Source organism: Ursus arctos, unplaced genomic scaffold, assembly GCF_023065955.2.
Source record: "Ursus arctos isolate Adak ecotype North America unplaced genomic scaffold, UrsArc2.0 scaffold_12, whole genome shotgun sequence".
NCBI classification, from domain to species: Eukaryota; Metazoa; Chordata; class Mammalia; order Carnivora; family Ursidae; genus Ursus; species Ursus arctos.
The window spans coordinates 47,984,084-48,001,217 of NW_026622786.1; the positions used below are offsets into that span (position 1 = coordinate 47,984,084).

At 36.6% G+C, this 17,134-nt stretch overlaps 1 protein-coding gene across 7 annotated transcripts in view; it reads left to right on the forward strand.

Annotated features, from left to right (window-relative positions):
* Window positions 1-17,134, forward strand: part of PTGER3 (prostaglandin E receptor 3) — a 176,974-nt gene that overhangs the window by 30,824 nt on the left and 129,016 nt on the right. For 5 of the 7 annotated variants that reach the window (XM_026497816.4, XM_026497815.4, XM_057310559.1 and 2 more), the window contains exon 2: window positions 1,510-1,689. The exons of 1 other annotated variant lie outside the window; for it this stretch is intronic. In XM_026497816.4, the coding sequence (XP_026353601.1) occupies window positions 1,510-1,689 (180 nt within the window). Of the gene's footprint in view, window positions 1-1,509; window positions 1,690-11,555; window positions 11,681-17,134 lie in introns of all 7 variants that reach the window. One more of the 7 variants, XR_003315864.4, reaches the window with a different exon arrangement.

Sequence of the window (17,134 nt, forward strand, 5' to 3'; positions counted from 1 at the left end):
AAAAGTAAAAAAAAAGAAAGAGAAGGAAGCAATGCAGATTTCAGTAATATAGTTTATTTGATACAGTATACCAAAAATATTATAATTTCATTATATAGTCATTATATATTCCAACATCTTAATTTGTTCTGGCCATATTTCAAGTGCTTCATAGTCGTGTACAATTAGAAAGATGAATTTAGGAGCCAGTTATAAAGTCAGCACCTTTCTTTGCTTGCAAATGTGAACCTGTATGTGTTTGGCTTATTTCTGTTTTTTTGTTTGTTTGTTTGTTTGTTTGTTTGTTTGTTTTCTGGTTGCTGTTGTAACACTGCAATGAACAGTCATATATACAGCTCCTCGTGCAGGAAGTGAGGATGGTATGTTCCTAGGCATAGGACGGCTGGCTGATGAAATCACGCTCAATTTATTCTCCAAGGTGGTTGCTCCAGTTCGCATGACAGCTAGTGGCATGTAGAAGAGTCCTTCTTGCTCCACCCCCATACTAACATTTGGAAAAGTCTCATGTCTTCATTTTTGTCAAACTAGTGGGTGTAAAATGGTTTCTTGTTTTCTCATAATTTGCATTTTTCTAATTATTAATGAGCTTGAATACCTTTTCAGAGGTGTATGAACCTTCATTTTTTCCCTCTTCTATAGAAATCACAAACATTTATTCATTCAAATATAAATATATTTATATTATACATATGTCACATATTCATATATGTGTTATATATTTATTCACAAATATTTTTGAGCACTATCTAATAAGTATTGTTCTAGGTATTGGGAATTGTACTCGTGGGGGGGAAAAGAGTCCCAAATCTTGCCTTCCAGGGGGTTACATTCTAGTGTGTGTATATGGTGACGAGGAAGAGACAAAAACAACAAAACAAGTGAAGCGTATGTCAAGTGTTGTTAGTGAACCTCGGTTAAGTCCGGCTCAGCCATTTTACGTCAAGGCTTAATTTGGCTTCTGCAGTTGTAAAAAGGAGATGGTAAAAATACCATCTTCATTGTTTATTCAATGCCTATGGAGAATTTGACACAGCCCTGGCAAATAGTAAGGATTCAGAAAATGCTAATAATAAGTATTATTTTCCCCTTTTTTGCTTTTTTTTCTGAAATTTCTTCTCAGAACTACTGAAGTTTAAGGTTAAACATGTTTTGGTTTGTGGAAGTGTTGGTTTTCATCAGGGCATCAACCTATGGATACTTTCAGCGACAAGACAGAGGACTTTAGCTAATTTTGAGATGTGTTTTTGAGATTTTAAGCTTCTTAAAGCCCAAGAACCTGAGAATGTGTACTTTTTAAAAATCTGCATCATGTCAAATGCCAAAAATGTGGGAAAATCTGTAGGAATGCCTTGTATTCATTCAGGGCTGTGTCCTGTGAATGTAAATTTTGCCTGAATTAATCATTTCAATCTCACAACCAATTTACTGTAAACCCTGTGCAAAGTACTGTAGAGGAGGTGCGTGTGACCTTGTTAATCTTTGGAACAATTATTTGTCCCTCTTTCTTAGATAATGATGTTGAAAATGATCTTCAATCAGACATCAGTTGAGCACTGCAAGACTCACACTGAAAAGCTGAAAGAATGCAACTTCTTCCTAATAGCTGTTCGCCTGGCTTCACTGAACCAGATCTTGGATCCCTGGGTTTATCTGCTGCTAAGAAAGATCCTTCTTCGAAAGTTTTGTCAGGTAGCAAATGCTGTCTCCAGCTGCTCTAATGATGGACAGAAAGGGCAGCCTATCTCATTATCCAATGAAATAATACAGACAGGAGCATGAAAGAGAACACCTAATCAACTTGCATGTTCACAGCTTTTGGCAAAAAGTAGCCATAAACCTTACTGTGAATTTAGGCATCTCTGGCATGCCACTGTTTATGCATTGAAGGAGAAGTTTGATATAAGGCTAAATGGTCTCAGAAGCATAGATAATCCCCTATGTGCCAAAAGTATTGAAACACAAACAAAGGAAAATATATTATTAACAGTCTAGTGTTTTTGGGTCTCTGCCATTGGAGCTGAATATGTGATTATTTATGAGATGAAAACACTTTTTTTATAAATGATCTTGGTCTGTGGTGGGGATGGAGTGGGGAAAGTTAATATTCCAGTATACTGAGTACATGGGGGATTGAATCCATAGAGCATGAGAAATAGGCAAAAATTTGTTTTTGTTCCAAGATCTTGGTCTTCTGTATTCTCTTTCTTTCTCTCCATGTCACTTTTTTCCCCTTACATTTTTTTAAAAAGTTGCATTAGGATTAAAAAAAAACACAAAAAGTTGCATTAGGATAAAAATATATCCATAATATTCAGTGGTACTGATGTAAATATTGCTCATAAATTATGCATAAATAATCTGCTGAACTTATGAAGTTTAAAATTTTGGTTGTGTTGGTAATTAGTTTTACTCATTACCTAAATAAGAGCCAATTCCATTTATTTGAAATGTGACAGGATTTGTGGCTATCCAAATTACTATATGTTCTTCTTTTTGAATACATTCTTTAATTCCTAAAAGCCTGGATAAGATTCATGAATCTGATCTTGAGAGTCAGTAAAGTGATTTTTCAAAATACTATTTAAGAACTGATTTGAGAACTAAAGATAGGTACTATGGTTAATTATCTTCCCTGATCGTTCCACCAAATGTATTCTCTAATCTTCTGGATATTTAAATACTAACTCTGTTTCCAGGACCAATAAATATTTTGAACGTTCCATAAAGATTTTCCATAGTTTGGCCTATTTATAGGATAAGAAAATTAATAGTATTGACCCCTCACAGCACTGTCTCTGTTCTGTCTTCAAAGTAGCTCTATATCTAAATATTTATTATTAACATGTTTTTCTTATACTCTACATGTGTACAAACCTTGATAGCTAAGCTTGATATCTTTTTGGCACAAGTAGATTATTACACTAAGTTTTGAGAGCAGCCCTTAAAAGAAAACCTCCCCAACAAATATAGCAATCGTTTAAGTGAGACCTATACAAAATGCTCTTTGTATCCTTTGGAGCATTCAGTTTGCAAACTCATTCACATCTTCTCACGAAGATTTTAATTTACAGCTTACCTTATTGCATTCCTAGTTTTAAAAAATTTGAGATTTATTTTATACTTCTTCATAGTAACTCCTTTTTTCCCTGTGTTTAGTAGGCATTTGAGGAATAATTGATTTTAATGGGTATGATATATCTATTTGATTAATACATAAACCATCCTGGGTCAGGCAGGAATAATCAATTTATTATTATTATTATGAATAACCATGTCAAACTGAGTGGATAAACAAGATCTGCTGAGAGTGCTTATGTAATTCATGATGGTTCCACTAGCCTGCATTTTAGAAAATATAATGGTATATAACCTAATACTAAAGCCCTGTTATAAAATCTCTTTACACTATAGAATTAGATTATCCCACAGGTCACTCATGAAGAATTAGACAAAACTACCTCCTTTTTCCAGAAAAAAGAGCGCACTTAAGTGATGTTACAGTAAAGAGGCTTTACCTCTTGAATGGTCCTCTGGTCCCAGGTCATAATCAGACAGACACACACACAGTATGGATTTAAATGGTACGAGTGTGTTTGGGTTTTCCCTGCCAACACCTAGTACAACACTTGAAATGTAGGAAAAGTTCAGTATTTATTCAATGAATGAATGAATGAATGGCTGCCAAAACCGAGGGTGCATTGGTGAGGTGCCTGCCTTATGATCGAAAGACCACATGCCTTTATAGTCCTTCAAGCTGATAATGTGAATGATTTCTGCTTATTTAATTACAGAAATATGAATTTATCTTCAAATGTGTAGTAGCATATTGCTGTACAACAGAGTGTTTTATCTGTATCAATAATTTAAGGGACTGACACTTCCAAATTGTAATGGAGATTACTGTCCAAGAAGTGCCACTTTTCATCAAAGCACAGAAATACATGAAGACAAAACAACCTGAAACTTATCCTTAAGTACAAAATAAATTTCTTCCCAGGTTTACATGGCAGGACTGGACAAATGGCAGTTTTTCAACAAGGTGGAAAAGGAATTGGAGAAGGAAAAAGTATGTAAATGGCATGTGCTTTGTTATCCAGGCAGCCATTTGTTCATCCAGGGCAAATCTGATAAGAAAATCTGATAAGTCCCACTTGATTCCAGCCTTTGGATGATAGTTGAAGTTAGATTTCAGAGGTGTTGTGCAGAGGCCCTAGATATGGTCAGGAAGTGGGCATCTGAAGTCACTGCAGAAGAATCTGTGTTTCCAAGTTTAAGTTTATTGGCCTTTAAATTCATTCTCACACACTTTGTGTATCTATTCATAGATCTAAGCAGGAAAAGAATATGTGCACATAAATTATGATGATTCTTAACTTGACAGTATTGGTTTAAAAAAATAGAGGCCTAGAAAACCACATGGGAAGAAGTGAGTGAGTGAGTGAGTGAGTACAACGTAGAAATTAAGGTACAATCAGCTACTGTAGATTTTACAGGTCGGGGCTGATTTCCTAAATAATGAATTTTTGCAGCTGAGCTGTGTCATAGAAGAGAAGGATGACGTGCTATCCAATAAGAATGTTTTACTTTTCAAAGAAAATTGGTGCAGCGGATATCTCAAAACTATTTAAAATAGAAGAAACAAAATGTGTTATCTTAAGATTTAGCAAATTTGCTTAATGCTGTATATATACCAAGATATTTTAAGTAGATGTGTTTAATCATGACAGATTTAAATGGCTATGAAACAAAATGTGCACATCTATTTCTACTTAACACTTCTTATTATATAAAAGATCTCTCGACTGTTATAGAATAAAATTGTGGAAGCTCGTGTAAGTTAACTGTAAGAGACCCTGGGACCGTGCTGGCATTGAGATCAACTAGAAACTCTCAAGACAAAACAGTATTTTTCAAAGGTGGTCAATCTGTGACAATATTCTAATAATAGATTTTCAAGTGAATTAACCTTTTATTTACTGATACTTTTTATATATCTGTTGGCTTTGAGTCCAAATTTTTGATTAGCTTTCAATCTTTCCACGTCAACAATCACTTAATGGTTCTTTTGTATTGGGATTAAATTAGAGACAAAAAGTAGAAAAAAATTTATCGTTGGAATCTTAAGTACATATATTCCTGCTTATTTTTAAATACTTAAACCCCAAAAGCTTCTCTTGAAATAAACAGGATACCGGAAGATGAGTGACACAGAAAGACCTCAGAGTATTTATTCCTGCGAACATACTAAAAGCTTAATGTGGAAAAATTTAAATTTCTATCATTTACCCATGTGAAAAGTTTAGACCAACACCCATGCCAAATCTTCAGAGATATTGTTTATTGCTGGTTTTGTGCTCACATATGTCTCAAAATCTGCTAAAATTGAGGTTTAAATAAATGTGCACAATTGTTCAATGAGCGAGATTATATCATTTTAAAAATGAAGACTAATACTGTGGCTACGTCCTGAGGACTGTTATCTGGGTTACATAAAATTCTGGTAAGAGGTGGCATACACCTGTGCTGTTTCCTAACATAGACTGTGATAGAGCCAATTTACAAAATTTGAAAATCAACCTAAAACTCACACTCACATTTGTTAAAGAGCTGTTATCAGTTCAGTATTTTAAGACAACTAACTGGTGGTGATCTCATATGAAGCATGAAACAGAGAATTAGGGAAAATGTTAAAATTAAAACTCCATTAATTGGCATCATTTATATAGATACTGATCTCATAAGGAAGTTCATATTCAGTGGACTTACTCCCACCCAAAAGGTTTCAATTTTATGAGGAATTCGTATCTATAGTTACCAAGTAAAATCGTTTACATGCCTTCTTCCCCGAATGCCTTTTTTGGATTGTGTCCACCTTGAGTAAAACTAAGAAAGTAGATAGAATACTGCAGAGTGACCTTGTTCTCAAAGTGACAAAGGGAAAACTGAACACTATTCCTCTCTCAGAAAGACTTCCACAAGTCTAGAATTAAGGAATGTTTTTCACAAGGAGATCAACAACTCATGTTAAAGTCAGATGGAAAGATATCTTCAAACACGCTACTTACATTTTCTTTCTCACTTGTCTCTCTTTCCTACTCTTTTAAGGAACAAAAGAGCACAGAATTTTTATTTTATATAGTCTCTATTTTATAATTCCTAAACTGAAGACTCTATTTAAAGGTTTATAATTTACACAAGTTGAATTGTAAACCATTACATGATGATACCATAAACTGAGTACATTTTGATTCTCTGGAAAAACAATTCAATCAGATATACAGCATATTCATTTGTATACCACTCATTTTCTTTATTGAGAATCGAAATTCTTTCACTTTCAGATGTTTTAAATCAATCAGTTTAATATCAACAATCTAAATATTTACTGGATTACATATTTCTTTATTAGGAACGAGACTGTGACCCCAAAACCCTTGCCTCCAACCTGTTTATTCATTTTCTCAACAGAGAGAAAGTAACAGAAATATTTACTGTTGGTAAAACTGGGATTGTTTTTAAGAGGAAAGAGAATAGCTTCATATTTCTAGCATGCTTATGCCTTACTATATGAAACAGATCAGAGTCTGTTTTTTTAGTAAGTCTGCTTTGATGGGACGATTTTATTATGGGAGTAAAGATAGGAAGGAAAGAGATCATCATGAGAAACAAAATCAGGCTTTTCAAGCTTTTTGAGCATTGTGGAGATGATTCTACCTCTGAAGTTATTTTCAAAAGTGCAGCTCTTAAATTCTTTTGCCAATTGCTTTAGAAACAGAATATTTTGGCCTCTTAATGAAAGTGAATCAGATATCTAGACAAAAGGTAGTCAATTACCAAACTTCAATAGTTATTTGAAAATAGTTTCTTTATATATTTTTCTGTTTGTGTAGAAGTCAAAGCTGTAATGTTAAACAGAGAAAAATGCATATGACTTACTGATACACTCCAACGTTCTTTCAACTTTTGAAAAGGTACTTATGTGGAGTAGGCAAGGGAAGGGGGTGTAGCGAATATAAAGAAAGACATGGAGGGAACCTTGTACATTTGCAACTTGTTAAAATTCTTCACCCTTTTAGGCCATTGCACAGAATCAAAGAGAGGAAGGGACCACATTTATTTTTATGCATGGGAGTGTCAGTAGGGCAAAGAAAGGAGTGGTCAGTATTCTTTTCTGCAAGAGCAAGTGTTAAGTTCACTCAAGTCATCACTGACTGCTAAATTCTCTTCCTTCCATATATATATATGGAATTTGTATGAAATATTTTACTTTCTCCCTCTTCTTTTGCCAAATGTGTATATACGAATAGCATAAAGTTGAACATTTCTTTATACAAACAACTTAAAAATAGGCACTGATTATCTTCATCTGTTTACAATAAATGAGTGTAAGTCCTATATGTGGTATATTTAAGGGAGAACTGAAATCACTGGCACTTTAATCAATAATATAGAGCTCAGCATAGAAAGCATGTGTTTCTCCATCTTTCCTATTCAGCCTCTTATCCCTACACACTTGGTCAAGTGGAAAGGTATACTTTTGTCATCTCTGTGTAAAGTTTTTTTGGAGTTATCCTAAGCATAGTTAAACACATATTCCAGTATATTTTAAAGGCTGGTCTTCAGGATTGTGGAGACAAAGAGTAAAAGAGACTTTGAAAACTACATCTAAATTTTGATGGCATTCGAGTCATAGCTAGTCTGTGTATTTAATAAATGTATGTTTTTCATGTTGTGTTTGTCAATGGAAAATAAAGCTGAATGTTCTGAAATGTTCCTGTCTTTTTTTCCTGATGCCAACTCATGTCAGGAATATTTTACTTATAATTGTGTTAAATATTTTGCTGAAATCCTATTTGACACGCTTTGTCAGATAACAGCACAATGGAATAGTCAACAGCATTATGCTATCTGGATGATTATACATTTTGTTTTACATTGCATAATTGTGTACTGTACAAATTTTTACTGATATGCTTAGATCTGCGGTGCTCTTTTGCCGATTTTCAACATGATATATCTATTCATGTTATAATCCCAGATTTTTTGCTTTTAATACAAAAGCACATTTATAAATTATTCTCAATTTAGTTCATCTCTTTTGTAGATTCTAGTGTAATCTTTAGGCAACCAATCAAGGAATGTCTTTGCTTGTAGTCACTCCCTTTGATAGATTCGTACCTGGGTATTGGTGTGAGCAGATTACTGGCAGAGACACATTTTGGGCTGCCCCAATACCCTGTTCTATGTGCTCATTCAGGTCAATCTACCTCTTCTTCTTTAGTGAAAGGAGACAGGCTGCTAAGCCGAGCTCAATAAAAGTAGCACATCACGATAGCCCCTCTTCCTCCTAAGAGAAGGTATTTACGGAGAGCTCTGACCATGGCTTCTCCACGAGGTCCTAGGTTCCCAACCAGCTTTTATGGTCTCTGTAGTCTTTGCTCTGCCTCATCAGGTAAACATCATGGTGGTACCTTCTTGTAGACGAGAAATGCCACCACGATGTTGTTGAACCTACATACCATAAAATGAAGCACTGCCCAGTTTCAAGTCCTTAGACATCCTTAGATATTCTTGGGGCTTGTTGTGCTCAGCCAGACCAGTTTCGAGCAAATCCAGTTTGGAGGTTGGATACTTAGAATCTAAGCCAGTCCTCCAGGCTTGTTCTTTCCGTTGACATGTATTCGTTGTTGTACTTACTATGTGCCAAGCATTCTGGCAGGTGTTAAGACACAAGGATTTTTTTCTAAAAAATAAGCTTTCAATGAATGTATAATCTGGTAGGGAATAGGAAATAATTTGATCAGAGCTGTTATTAGAGTAAGCATATAGGGGAGGCGACGCTAAAATAGGAAATCATTTCCTGTAGAAGATGACAGTTAACCTGCATTTTGGAGAAAGGAATGGGTGTTAGTTGGAGAGGGGAGGGCATTTTAGGATAGTTTTTCACTTCACACTGTCCCAAATTATCATTTCCAAGGCATTCAAACTGACTAATTTCTAGTGGCCCTGTGAGAAGTATAGGTCTAAATAGGACATATATCTATAACCTCTCAGAATGGGCCAAAGTGGCATGGCCTTGGGGCAGAATTTCTCCACCTCAGCCCCTTGGAATATTGGGCCAAATAATTCTTTATTATGGGGGCTGTCCTATGCATTGTAGGCTGTTTAACAGTATCCCCGGCCTCTACCAAGAGTAGAGTAATACTTCCCTAGCTGTGACGATCAGAAAAATGTTCCCAGACATTGCCAAATATACTGTGGGGGACCTAACTGCTCCCAGTTGAGACCCTCTGCCTTAGGGCAAGGGCCATGGCCATTGAGAGGGTGCTATGTGTCTGAGGGTTTGCAGGACAAGGCCATCTGTGGGATCTTGGATGTGAAAGGCACCATTCTGGCATTTCCTGAAGTGGCTGGCGCTAGACTGCCAGTGTGTGTCTGACTGCACAAAAATGTGGCGTTACCACTACAACAATGCCCGGATCATCACGGGCCCTGATCCACTTCCGTAACCACATAAACCTATTCACAAATGAGGAGGTACAGTTTCTTAGAAAGTATCATCTTTCTATTGATGTCTCCAATCCCTATTTTGTTCTTGATAAGAGGCCATGGGGTTATATGTCTCTCAAAGGGATATCTAAAGGGAATGAGTCCATTTCTCCCAGGATGTTTAAAGATCTGTTATATTTCCTCTTAAGTTCGCATTTCTTCCTTTTTTTTTTTTTTAAGATTTTATTTATTTATTTGAGAGAAAAAGAGAGAGAGAGTGCAGGAGTTGGGGGGGGGGGAGCAGATGGAGAGGCAGACTCCCAACTGAGCAGGGAGCCCTATGCGGGGCTCCATCCCAGGACCCTGAGATCATGACCTGAGCTAAAGGCAGACGCCCAACGGACTGAGCCACCCAGGGGCCCTTAAGTTCTCATTTCTAAGCTAGGTGCCTTAGTAGGAGAGAACAAACTTACCAAACTCTGTCTTTTATGGGATTTTGGCATATTTGGTCTGTGTACCAGAACTGCATGCAGCAGCTTTATTTAATCTGAAAGATGATTTTTATCAAGGAGCAGTCCAACTCTGGGCAAATGTCTCTTTACTGGCCCGTGTTTTTCTGAGCTTATGCCAGTCTGTAGTGCCTCAAGTATAGAGCTATTACCACACATTTTGAAGACAAAGTTCAACTCATGATCTCTGTAACTAACACTTAAGGCTCTGGTTTCTATGAAATGGGAAGCTGAAAAACGTAAACCCCAAATCTGACCCAAATTTAGAACAAGGATACTCATTGATCTACTATAAATTTCTGAGGCCAAGTAAGAAAGGTCTATGGATAATCAGTGTTTATGCCTAACATTCTTATGCAGTTTTTAAAAGAAGGCCTGGTATATAATATGCAAGGTTGTTTGAATTTGACTTTGAAAAGAACATTGGAAAAACATAATTCTGAAACAATTACCACCAATTGGGGTCTTTTCAAATTCGATTTAACTAGAACATACCTGATAGAACACCGGCTTTTAGTCACTTTGGGCTCAGAGACCCCTCTGGTCATCAGAGGAAAGGCATGGATCCCCTCCTCACAAAAAGCACAGACAATTTTTACACAGCGTCAGAGACTGTACCGCCCTCCTGAATTCTGTCTGTGGACGTCTTGGAAATTTACGGACACAGGTTAGGAATTCTCACTGTGAGAGAGTCTTTATGATTCAAGGAACCTCACAACTTTCCATGTTCGGTTAGGAAGCTGAAATCTAAACCGGGAGCTAAGTCAGCACAATTACTTCCCTGCGGATGCCAGAATTCCCTGACATCGCATTATACGACCGTAGTAGTAAAGCAACAATCAGCGACAGAATTATTAAAAGAGGAGCTGCAATCATGTAAAAAAAAAAATGCCATCTCTTGGGGAAAAGAACGGTGACTAACATAATATAATAAAAAATGATTAAATAAAAAAAATTAAAAAAAAAAAAAGACAAGAACACAATCCCAACCAGAAGAGGGGCAGCATAGGCTACTCACCAACAACAGGTCGAAAGTAAAAGTACGATATATTCTTTTAATTACAAGTAATTCAGTGGTGCATTTGCCTTACAACAAACAGCTCGTTTCAGTTTTCCCTTGTGCTGAGCCAGCAAGAGAGATTTAAAACAAAGCTATTTAAAAGTCAATTAAAAAAAAAATCACCCTGCCTGAAGAATGCGATGTCCTGCACACAAAAAACCTAAATGGTTAGAATGTAAGTTTCTGTTACTTTCTGTTACATAACTTTATGTTATGTTACATGTGTATATGGATACATACAAATGTACACCTCTGCATGTTCTATGTCTTTGCCTTCAATCTAGAAGGAAGGCAGCAGGGACGACCTTACTGATTGATTCTTTCAGTGAGAATGCAAGGCATACACTTACAGATCTTGTTACAAATGTAAAATTAATGATGCTTTACGCCAACACTTAAAGCTATTAGTAAAATGCTGTATTGATGTTTATAGTTTGTGTTTCTCTACAGGGAAAAGTCTGGAGCAATTAATGACATTTGTCTTTGCATTTTTCTAGCCTTATTGAGGAAGATGGAAATGAGATCTTAAAGCACTGAAGTATTTGTCTATCGGAAACAACTCTTTTATACCAAACCATCCTACTTTCTGGATGCGTGTACATGAATTGGACAGCTGTTTGAGGTGTGCATAAAATTGCAAGCCGATTTTCATGAATCAGTGGTTTGGAGTCTTCCCCCTCAGAAGATCCATGAAAAGCCATTTTTAGAGGAAAAGCTATTTGTTATTTTCAACATTCCTTGATGATTTAAACATTTTTTTTGCCTGCATTTTTAAGAATTGTGGTGACAAAATTAATTTTTAGTTCAAAACTTTTGGAGAAATAATGTTGATTTATTACCAAGCTCTGACAAGGAACCACTGCCTTAAATGTTGTGCTGCCCTAATTGGATATGCATGGCCCTTATCCCAGATTTTCTCCTCATCGTGGCAATTTGGAATATTCCTCTTACTATGCCTTCAGCAGATTTGTCATTGAAAGCTGAAATACTTTGTTAATTAGATTACTTAACACTGACTGCTCCTAAGATATTATACATTTAAAATATTTTAAAGCATTTTTTAATGAAATCATTTCTTCAAAATGCTCTATAAAATTTTTGGGGTCATAATGAAAGAGAAAAATTTCCAACATTGGGAAAGGAGTTAGAACACTTATGTCCAATTATATGATTTGCTGTTCACTGGTTATTTGTCCTTAGCAATTCAGTAAACCTCTCTGCGCTTGAATTTTTTCATCAGCACAAAATTATTAGGATTAAATAAGACAATGAGGGTAAGGACGCTTTTGAAAGCACTGTACAAGTAGTTGATGGTTAATTTATTTTATTATTATTCACCTCATTGCTGGAACAACATTGAAAATTAATTATAATATTCTTATCTTAAGCAACTATCGCACAGTCTTGCTAATTTAGTATTGGGCATTCGGCAGAACATATAAGTGATATTTGAAGACAGGTTCTGGTCCCACAAAGGGTGTGTGTGTTTGGAAAACATACATAGCTTCTTTTAAATTTAGTTGCCTCATCTGTACGATCAGGGTTGGTCTATCTGTGTGGTATCTTCTAACTGAAAAACATGATTCTCCAGTCTCTCTGGAATGTCATGCAGCTAATCTTGTCAACTAAACACAGACAAGATTTTTTTTCTTTTGAATCTTGAAAAACAGCTCATAGGAAACCTCTAGGAGACAGAGATAGCAAGGCCCATAAAATTTCTATTGCTTTTTTCTCTAAAAAGAATTTTTAGGTTCCTGTTCTCCCTCTCCTTTGAAATTGTTCTCTTTCCTCAACCATATCACGAGATCCTTGAATATAGAGGCTGTGTCTTCTACTCGTTAAGGTCTGTTGCCTGCTTTCCCTTTGCTTCTCATTCAAACTTCCAAATCCTAGTTTTTGTTGTTATGTGATGGATCTTATTTACTTCTTATTTTTGGCTCAGTAAATATCACAAAGAGTAGGTCATGTAGATTTTCATACATTTGGGTGTGTGTGTGTGTGTGTGTGTGTGTGGGTATCTCTTTGTGTGTGTGTGTGTGTCTGTGATGTCCGTTATATATCAAATGTGTATTCCTTTAAAAAAAGTTTATTAAGTTTTTTATTTTAATTCCAGTGTAGTTAACATACAGTGTTGTATTAGTTTCCAGTGTACAATGTAGTGATTCAACACTTCTACACATTACGCAGTGCTCATCGTAAATTTACTCTTTAATCCCCATCTCCTGTTTCACCCATCCGCCCACAGTCTCCCCTCTGAGAACCTTCAGTTTGTCCTCTATAGTTAAGAGTCTGTTTCTTGATTTGTCTCTCTTCTTTTTTTCCCTTTGTTTTTGTTTTCATGTGTTTCGTTTCCACTTATGACTAAAATCATATGGTGTTTGTCTTTCTCTGACTGACTTATTTTACTTAGCATTATACTCTCTGGCTCTACTCATATTGTTGCAAATGGCAAGATTTCATTCTTTTTTATGGCTGAATACTATTCCCATTGTGTATATAGACCCCATCTTCTTTATCCAGTCATCTGTCGATGGACACTTGGGCTGCTTCCATAATTAGGCTGCTGTAAATAATGTTGCATTAAACATAGCAGTGCATATATCCTTTTGAATTGGTGTTTTGTATTCTTTGGGTAAATACCTAGTAATGGAATCACTGGATCATATGGTAATTCTATTTTTAATTTTTTGAGGAACCTCCATACTGTCTTCAACAGTGGCTGCGCCAGTTTGAATTTCCACCAACAATGCAAAGGTTCCTTTTTCTCCACATCCTCCCCGACCCTTGTTTCTCACGTTGTTGATTTTAGCCATTCTGACAGGAGTGAAGTGGTGTCTCATTGTGGTTTTGATTTGTCTCTCCCCCATGATGAGTGACATTGAGCATCCTTTCATGTGTCTGTCGGCCATCTGGATGTCTTTTTTGGAGAAATGTCTGTTCATGTCTTCTGCCCATTTTTTAATTGGATTATTTGGTTTTTGAGTGTCGAAATGTGTATTTATTTTCTTAAATACATTGTGTTTTTAAATCACACTGTTATGTGCATCCCTTTAAAAGGTCAGATAGTGTAAAGAGGCTCTGTTCTCGGTCTAGCCGGGCCCTCGGCACTCTGCTTTACAGAAGTCACTTTCAGCTTCTTATTCAACATTTCTTCTAGCGTATACAACCATATTTCTAAATAACATCCTTGTGTTGCTATCTCTTACTTCATCAACTTTAGACATTGTATGTTGATTTATTTTGCTGGATTTAGCTCTCTCCTCACACATCTTCCCATTACAGTTATAACACAATTTTTATTAAATCAGTTTTCAGTGTTTGCGTTTTTCTGACAAGGCAGATAGCCCTCGCTGCTGAATCATAGTACTGTGATCACATTTCCTTTCTGGGACACATTTTTCTTTTTCCTAGAGTTAAGAACTTATTGAGTTAAACTTGCTTATCAGCTTTCTTTGTGTCAAAAACTAAACCTTAAAGTTTTCGACGTGCCCAAGCCTGTGTGGTCATTGGAATCCTGGGTTTCTTGCCATTGATTCTTTCGCCTCTTTTTTATTAGATACCATGTTTTCTAGATCCTGTGTTTGGAATTATTTCTTGAATTATTCACTCATTTTGAACACACCTGCTTTAAAACGGGCTTTTTAATAGAAAAGAAAAAGGAATCAAACTCCTAGAAAAGGAAAGAGAATGGTTTTAAGTAAGTATAAACACTAATAATAATGGTGATAATAACAATAGTGGCAACTATTTTTTTTTATGAGCAACTATATTTTATGAGCAACTATATTTTGTCATCAAATTCTCATGCCAATACCACAAGGCAGGTGTTATTATCACCACTCTCCAGATGAAAAGGCTGGGGCTCAGGGAGGATAAATCACTCCACCAAGTCCACCAGCTAGTGAGAAAGTGAAGCTGGGGTTCTCACCTGCTGCCAGGTCAGAATAAACTTGGCCAGTAATCCCTGAACAAAGAATTGCTACCGTGATTATTTCCTGTAGCTTCAGGTTTACCTTGGAGGGCTCCACGAAGGCCCCGTGAAAGAAAGGTTTTAACTATCACGATGCCTGGGCGTTTTCAAACAGCCACAGACAATCTTGGGCAGTAGTGGGGGAGGCAGCTTTTCCAACATTACTGATTAGAATCAGCTAACAAGATTCTTAGCAAAAATCTGAAAGTCCATATGCCCAACCTGGGCATGTGCACAATCCTGCAAACATTCTGACCCTTCCTTATTAGAGATGGAATTGCTCCTGCAGTGGACGGAGTATCAGCTGCCTGGCAGCAGATGGTTGCACAGAAAGGCTGCTTTTCCACTTCCTGTCCAGGCCTGTGGGTTCTGCAGACTGCCAGTTTATCACGATTTAAGTTACTAAGTATACATCTCGGTGAGCCCCTTTGTCTTTGTTTCTTTTTTGTTGTGGTTTTTCTTTCCACACTTCTCCTGCTTATAAGGTAGCTCAGGAGAAGCCTTACTGAGAAGCTGAAAGGCAGTAAGTACTTTCGCTTCCTAATTATAGGGGGCCTCCTGGAAGAATATGTACAATTCAAGATGGAAGAGAGGGAGAACAGGCCTTTGTCAGGAGTGAAACCATTCTGCTTATCATCTCCCCTGCTTAATTTTGAGGTTTGCTCAAACTTCTTCCTGCAAAATATAGTGCAGTTCCAGAGTGGAGAAGATTTTGTCTTTAAGAAAAAGAAAGACTGCCCCCTGTTTTTGAGTCTTCCTTCCCTTGCTGCTAGCAGGCAAAATCTATTTGGTATATCTGACATTTTATTCATTCAGCAGTATTCGCTTCAACTAGCTGCTCTGATTTCCACAGAACTGGTCAGACTGATTAGAAAGGGTGCAGAATATTTTGCTCAAGGGAATAAAACCTTGACATCTCCAAAACTTGAATTCTGTTATCAGGAAATGGATTCAAATGGCAACCCACCAACAGCTGTATAACTTGACAAATCGATACATCTTGGAGTTTATCTTTGGCCTAGTTTTGCATATTATCTCTACTATTTCAACATAATTACAGTAGTCAACAATTCTCAGGCATCTCAGGGATCAATTAACATTATTCAGAATGGGCTCAACCCAATTACATGTAAATCTTTACTTAAATTTTTTTTTTACTAATTGGTGGTTAATTAAACCAAATCAAATGAATCAATGCTTAGGGCAAATGTTTGAAGGGTAAATTCCCATTTGTCTGCCGTCTTTTATGTAATTTGCATGAGAAATGGAGCCTGGAGATTTTCAGATAGTTTGTTATTAATATAATTCAAAAAATAATGTAGTAATTTATGGACCTCATTTCATGAGAGTAAGTTTTAATATGAGAATGCATTTAAAAAATTAAAATAACAATGAATGATTACATACATTACTTGAAGTTCCTTAATGGGGGACAGCATTCTCCATTTCACTGGATGAAGAATGATCCTCTCAAACTTAGGGGATCTTTCTCAATTGCCCAAGACAACCATTTGAAAGGGAGAGAGGGATGTTCTTGGAGAAAGGCAAGAGACAACTAAAATGTCAGCTAGATAAGTAGGATACTCATTAGGAGATGAGTACCCTATCTATGGGGACCAGGGTGGCTCAATTGGTTATGCCTCGACTTTTGGTTCTGGCTGAGATCATGATCTTATGTGTCATGAGACTGAGCCTGGCATCTGGCTTGAGGATTCTCTCCCTCTGCCCTTCCCACCACTTGCACGTGTGTGCTTTCTCTCTCTAAATAAAGAAGTAAGTAAATCAATAAATAAATCTTAAAAAAAAAAAAGAAGAAGAAGATAAGTATTGTGGTCAGATTACTAGCAAGGGTATCAAAGTATGTGTTTTGGGTACGCCTGGGTGGCTCAATCGGTTAAGCATCTGCCTTCAGCTCAGGTCATGATCCCAGCATCATGGGATCCAGTCCTACATGCTGCTCCTTGCTCAGCAGGGAGCCTACTTCTCCCTCTACCTGCTTCTCCCCCTGCCTGCCACTCCCCCTGCTTGTGCTCTCTGACAAATAAATAAATAAAATCTTTGAGAAAAAAAGAAAGAAAGCATGTGTTTTTGAGTCAGACCTGGGAT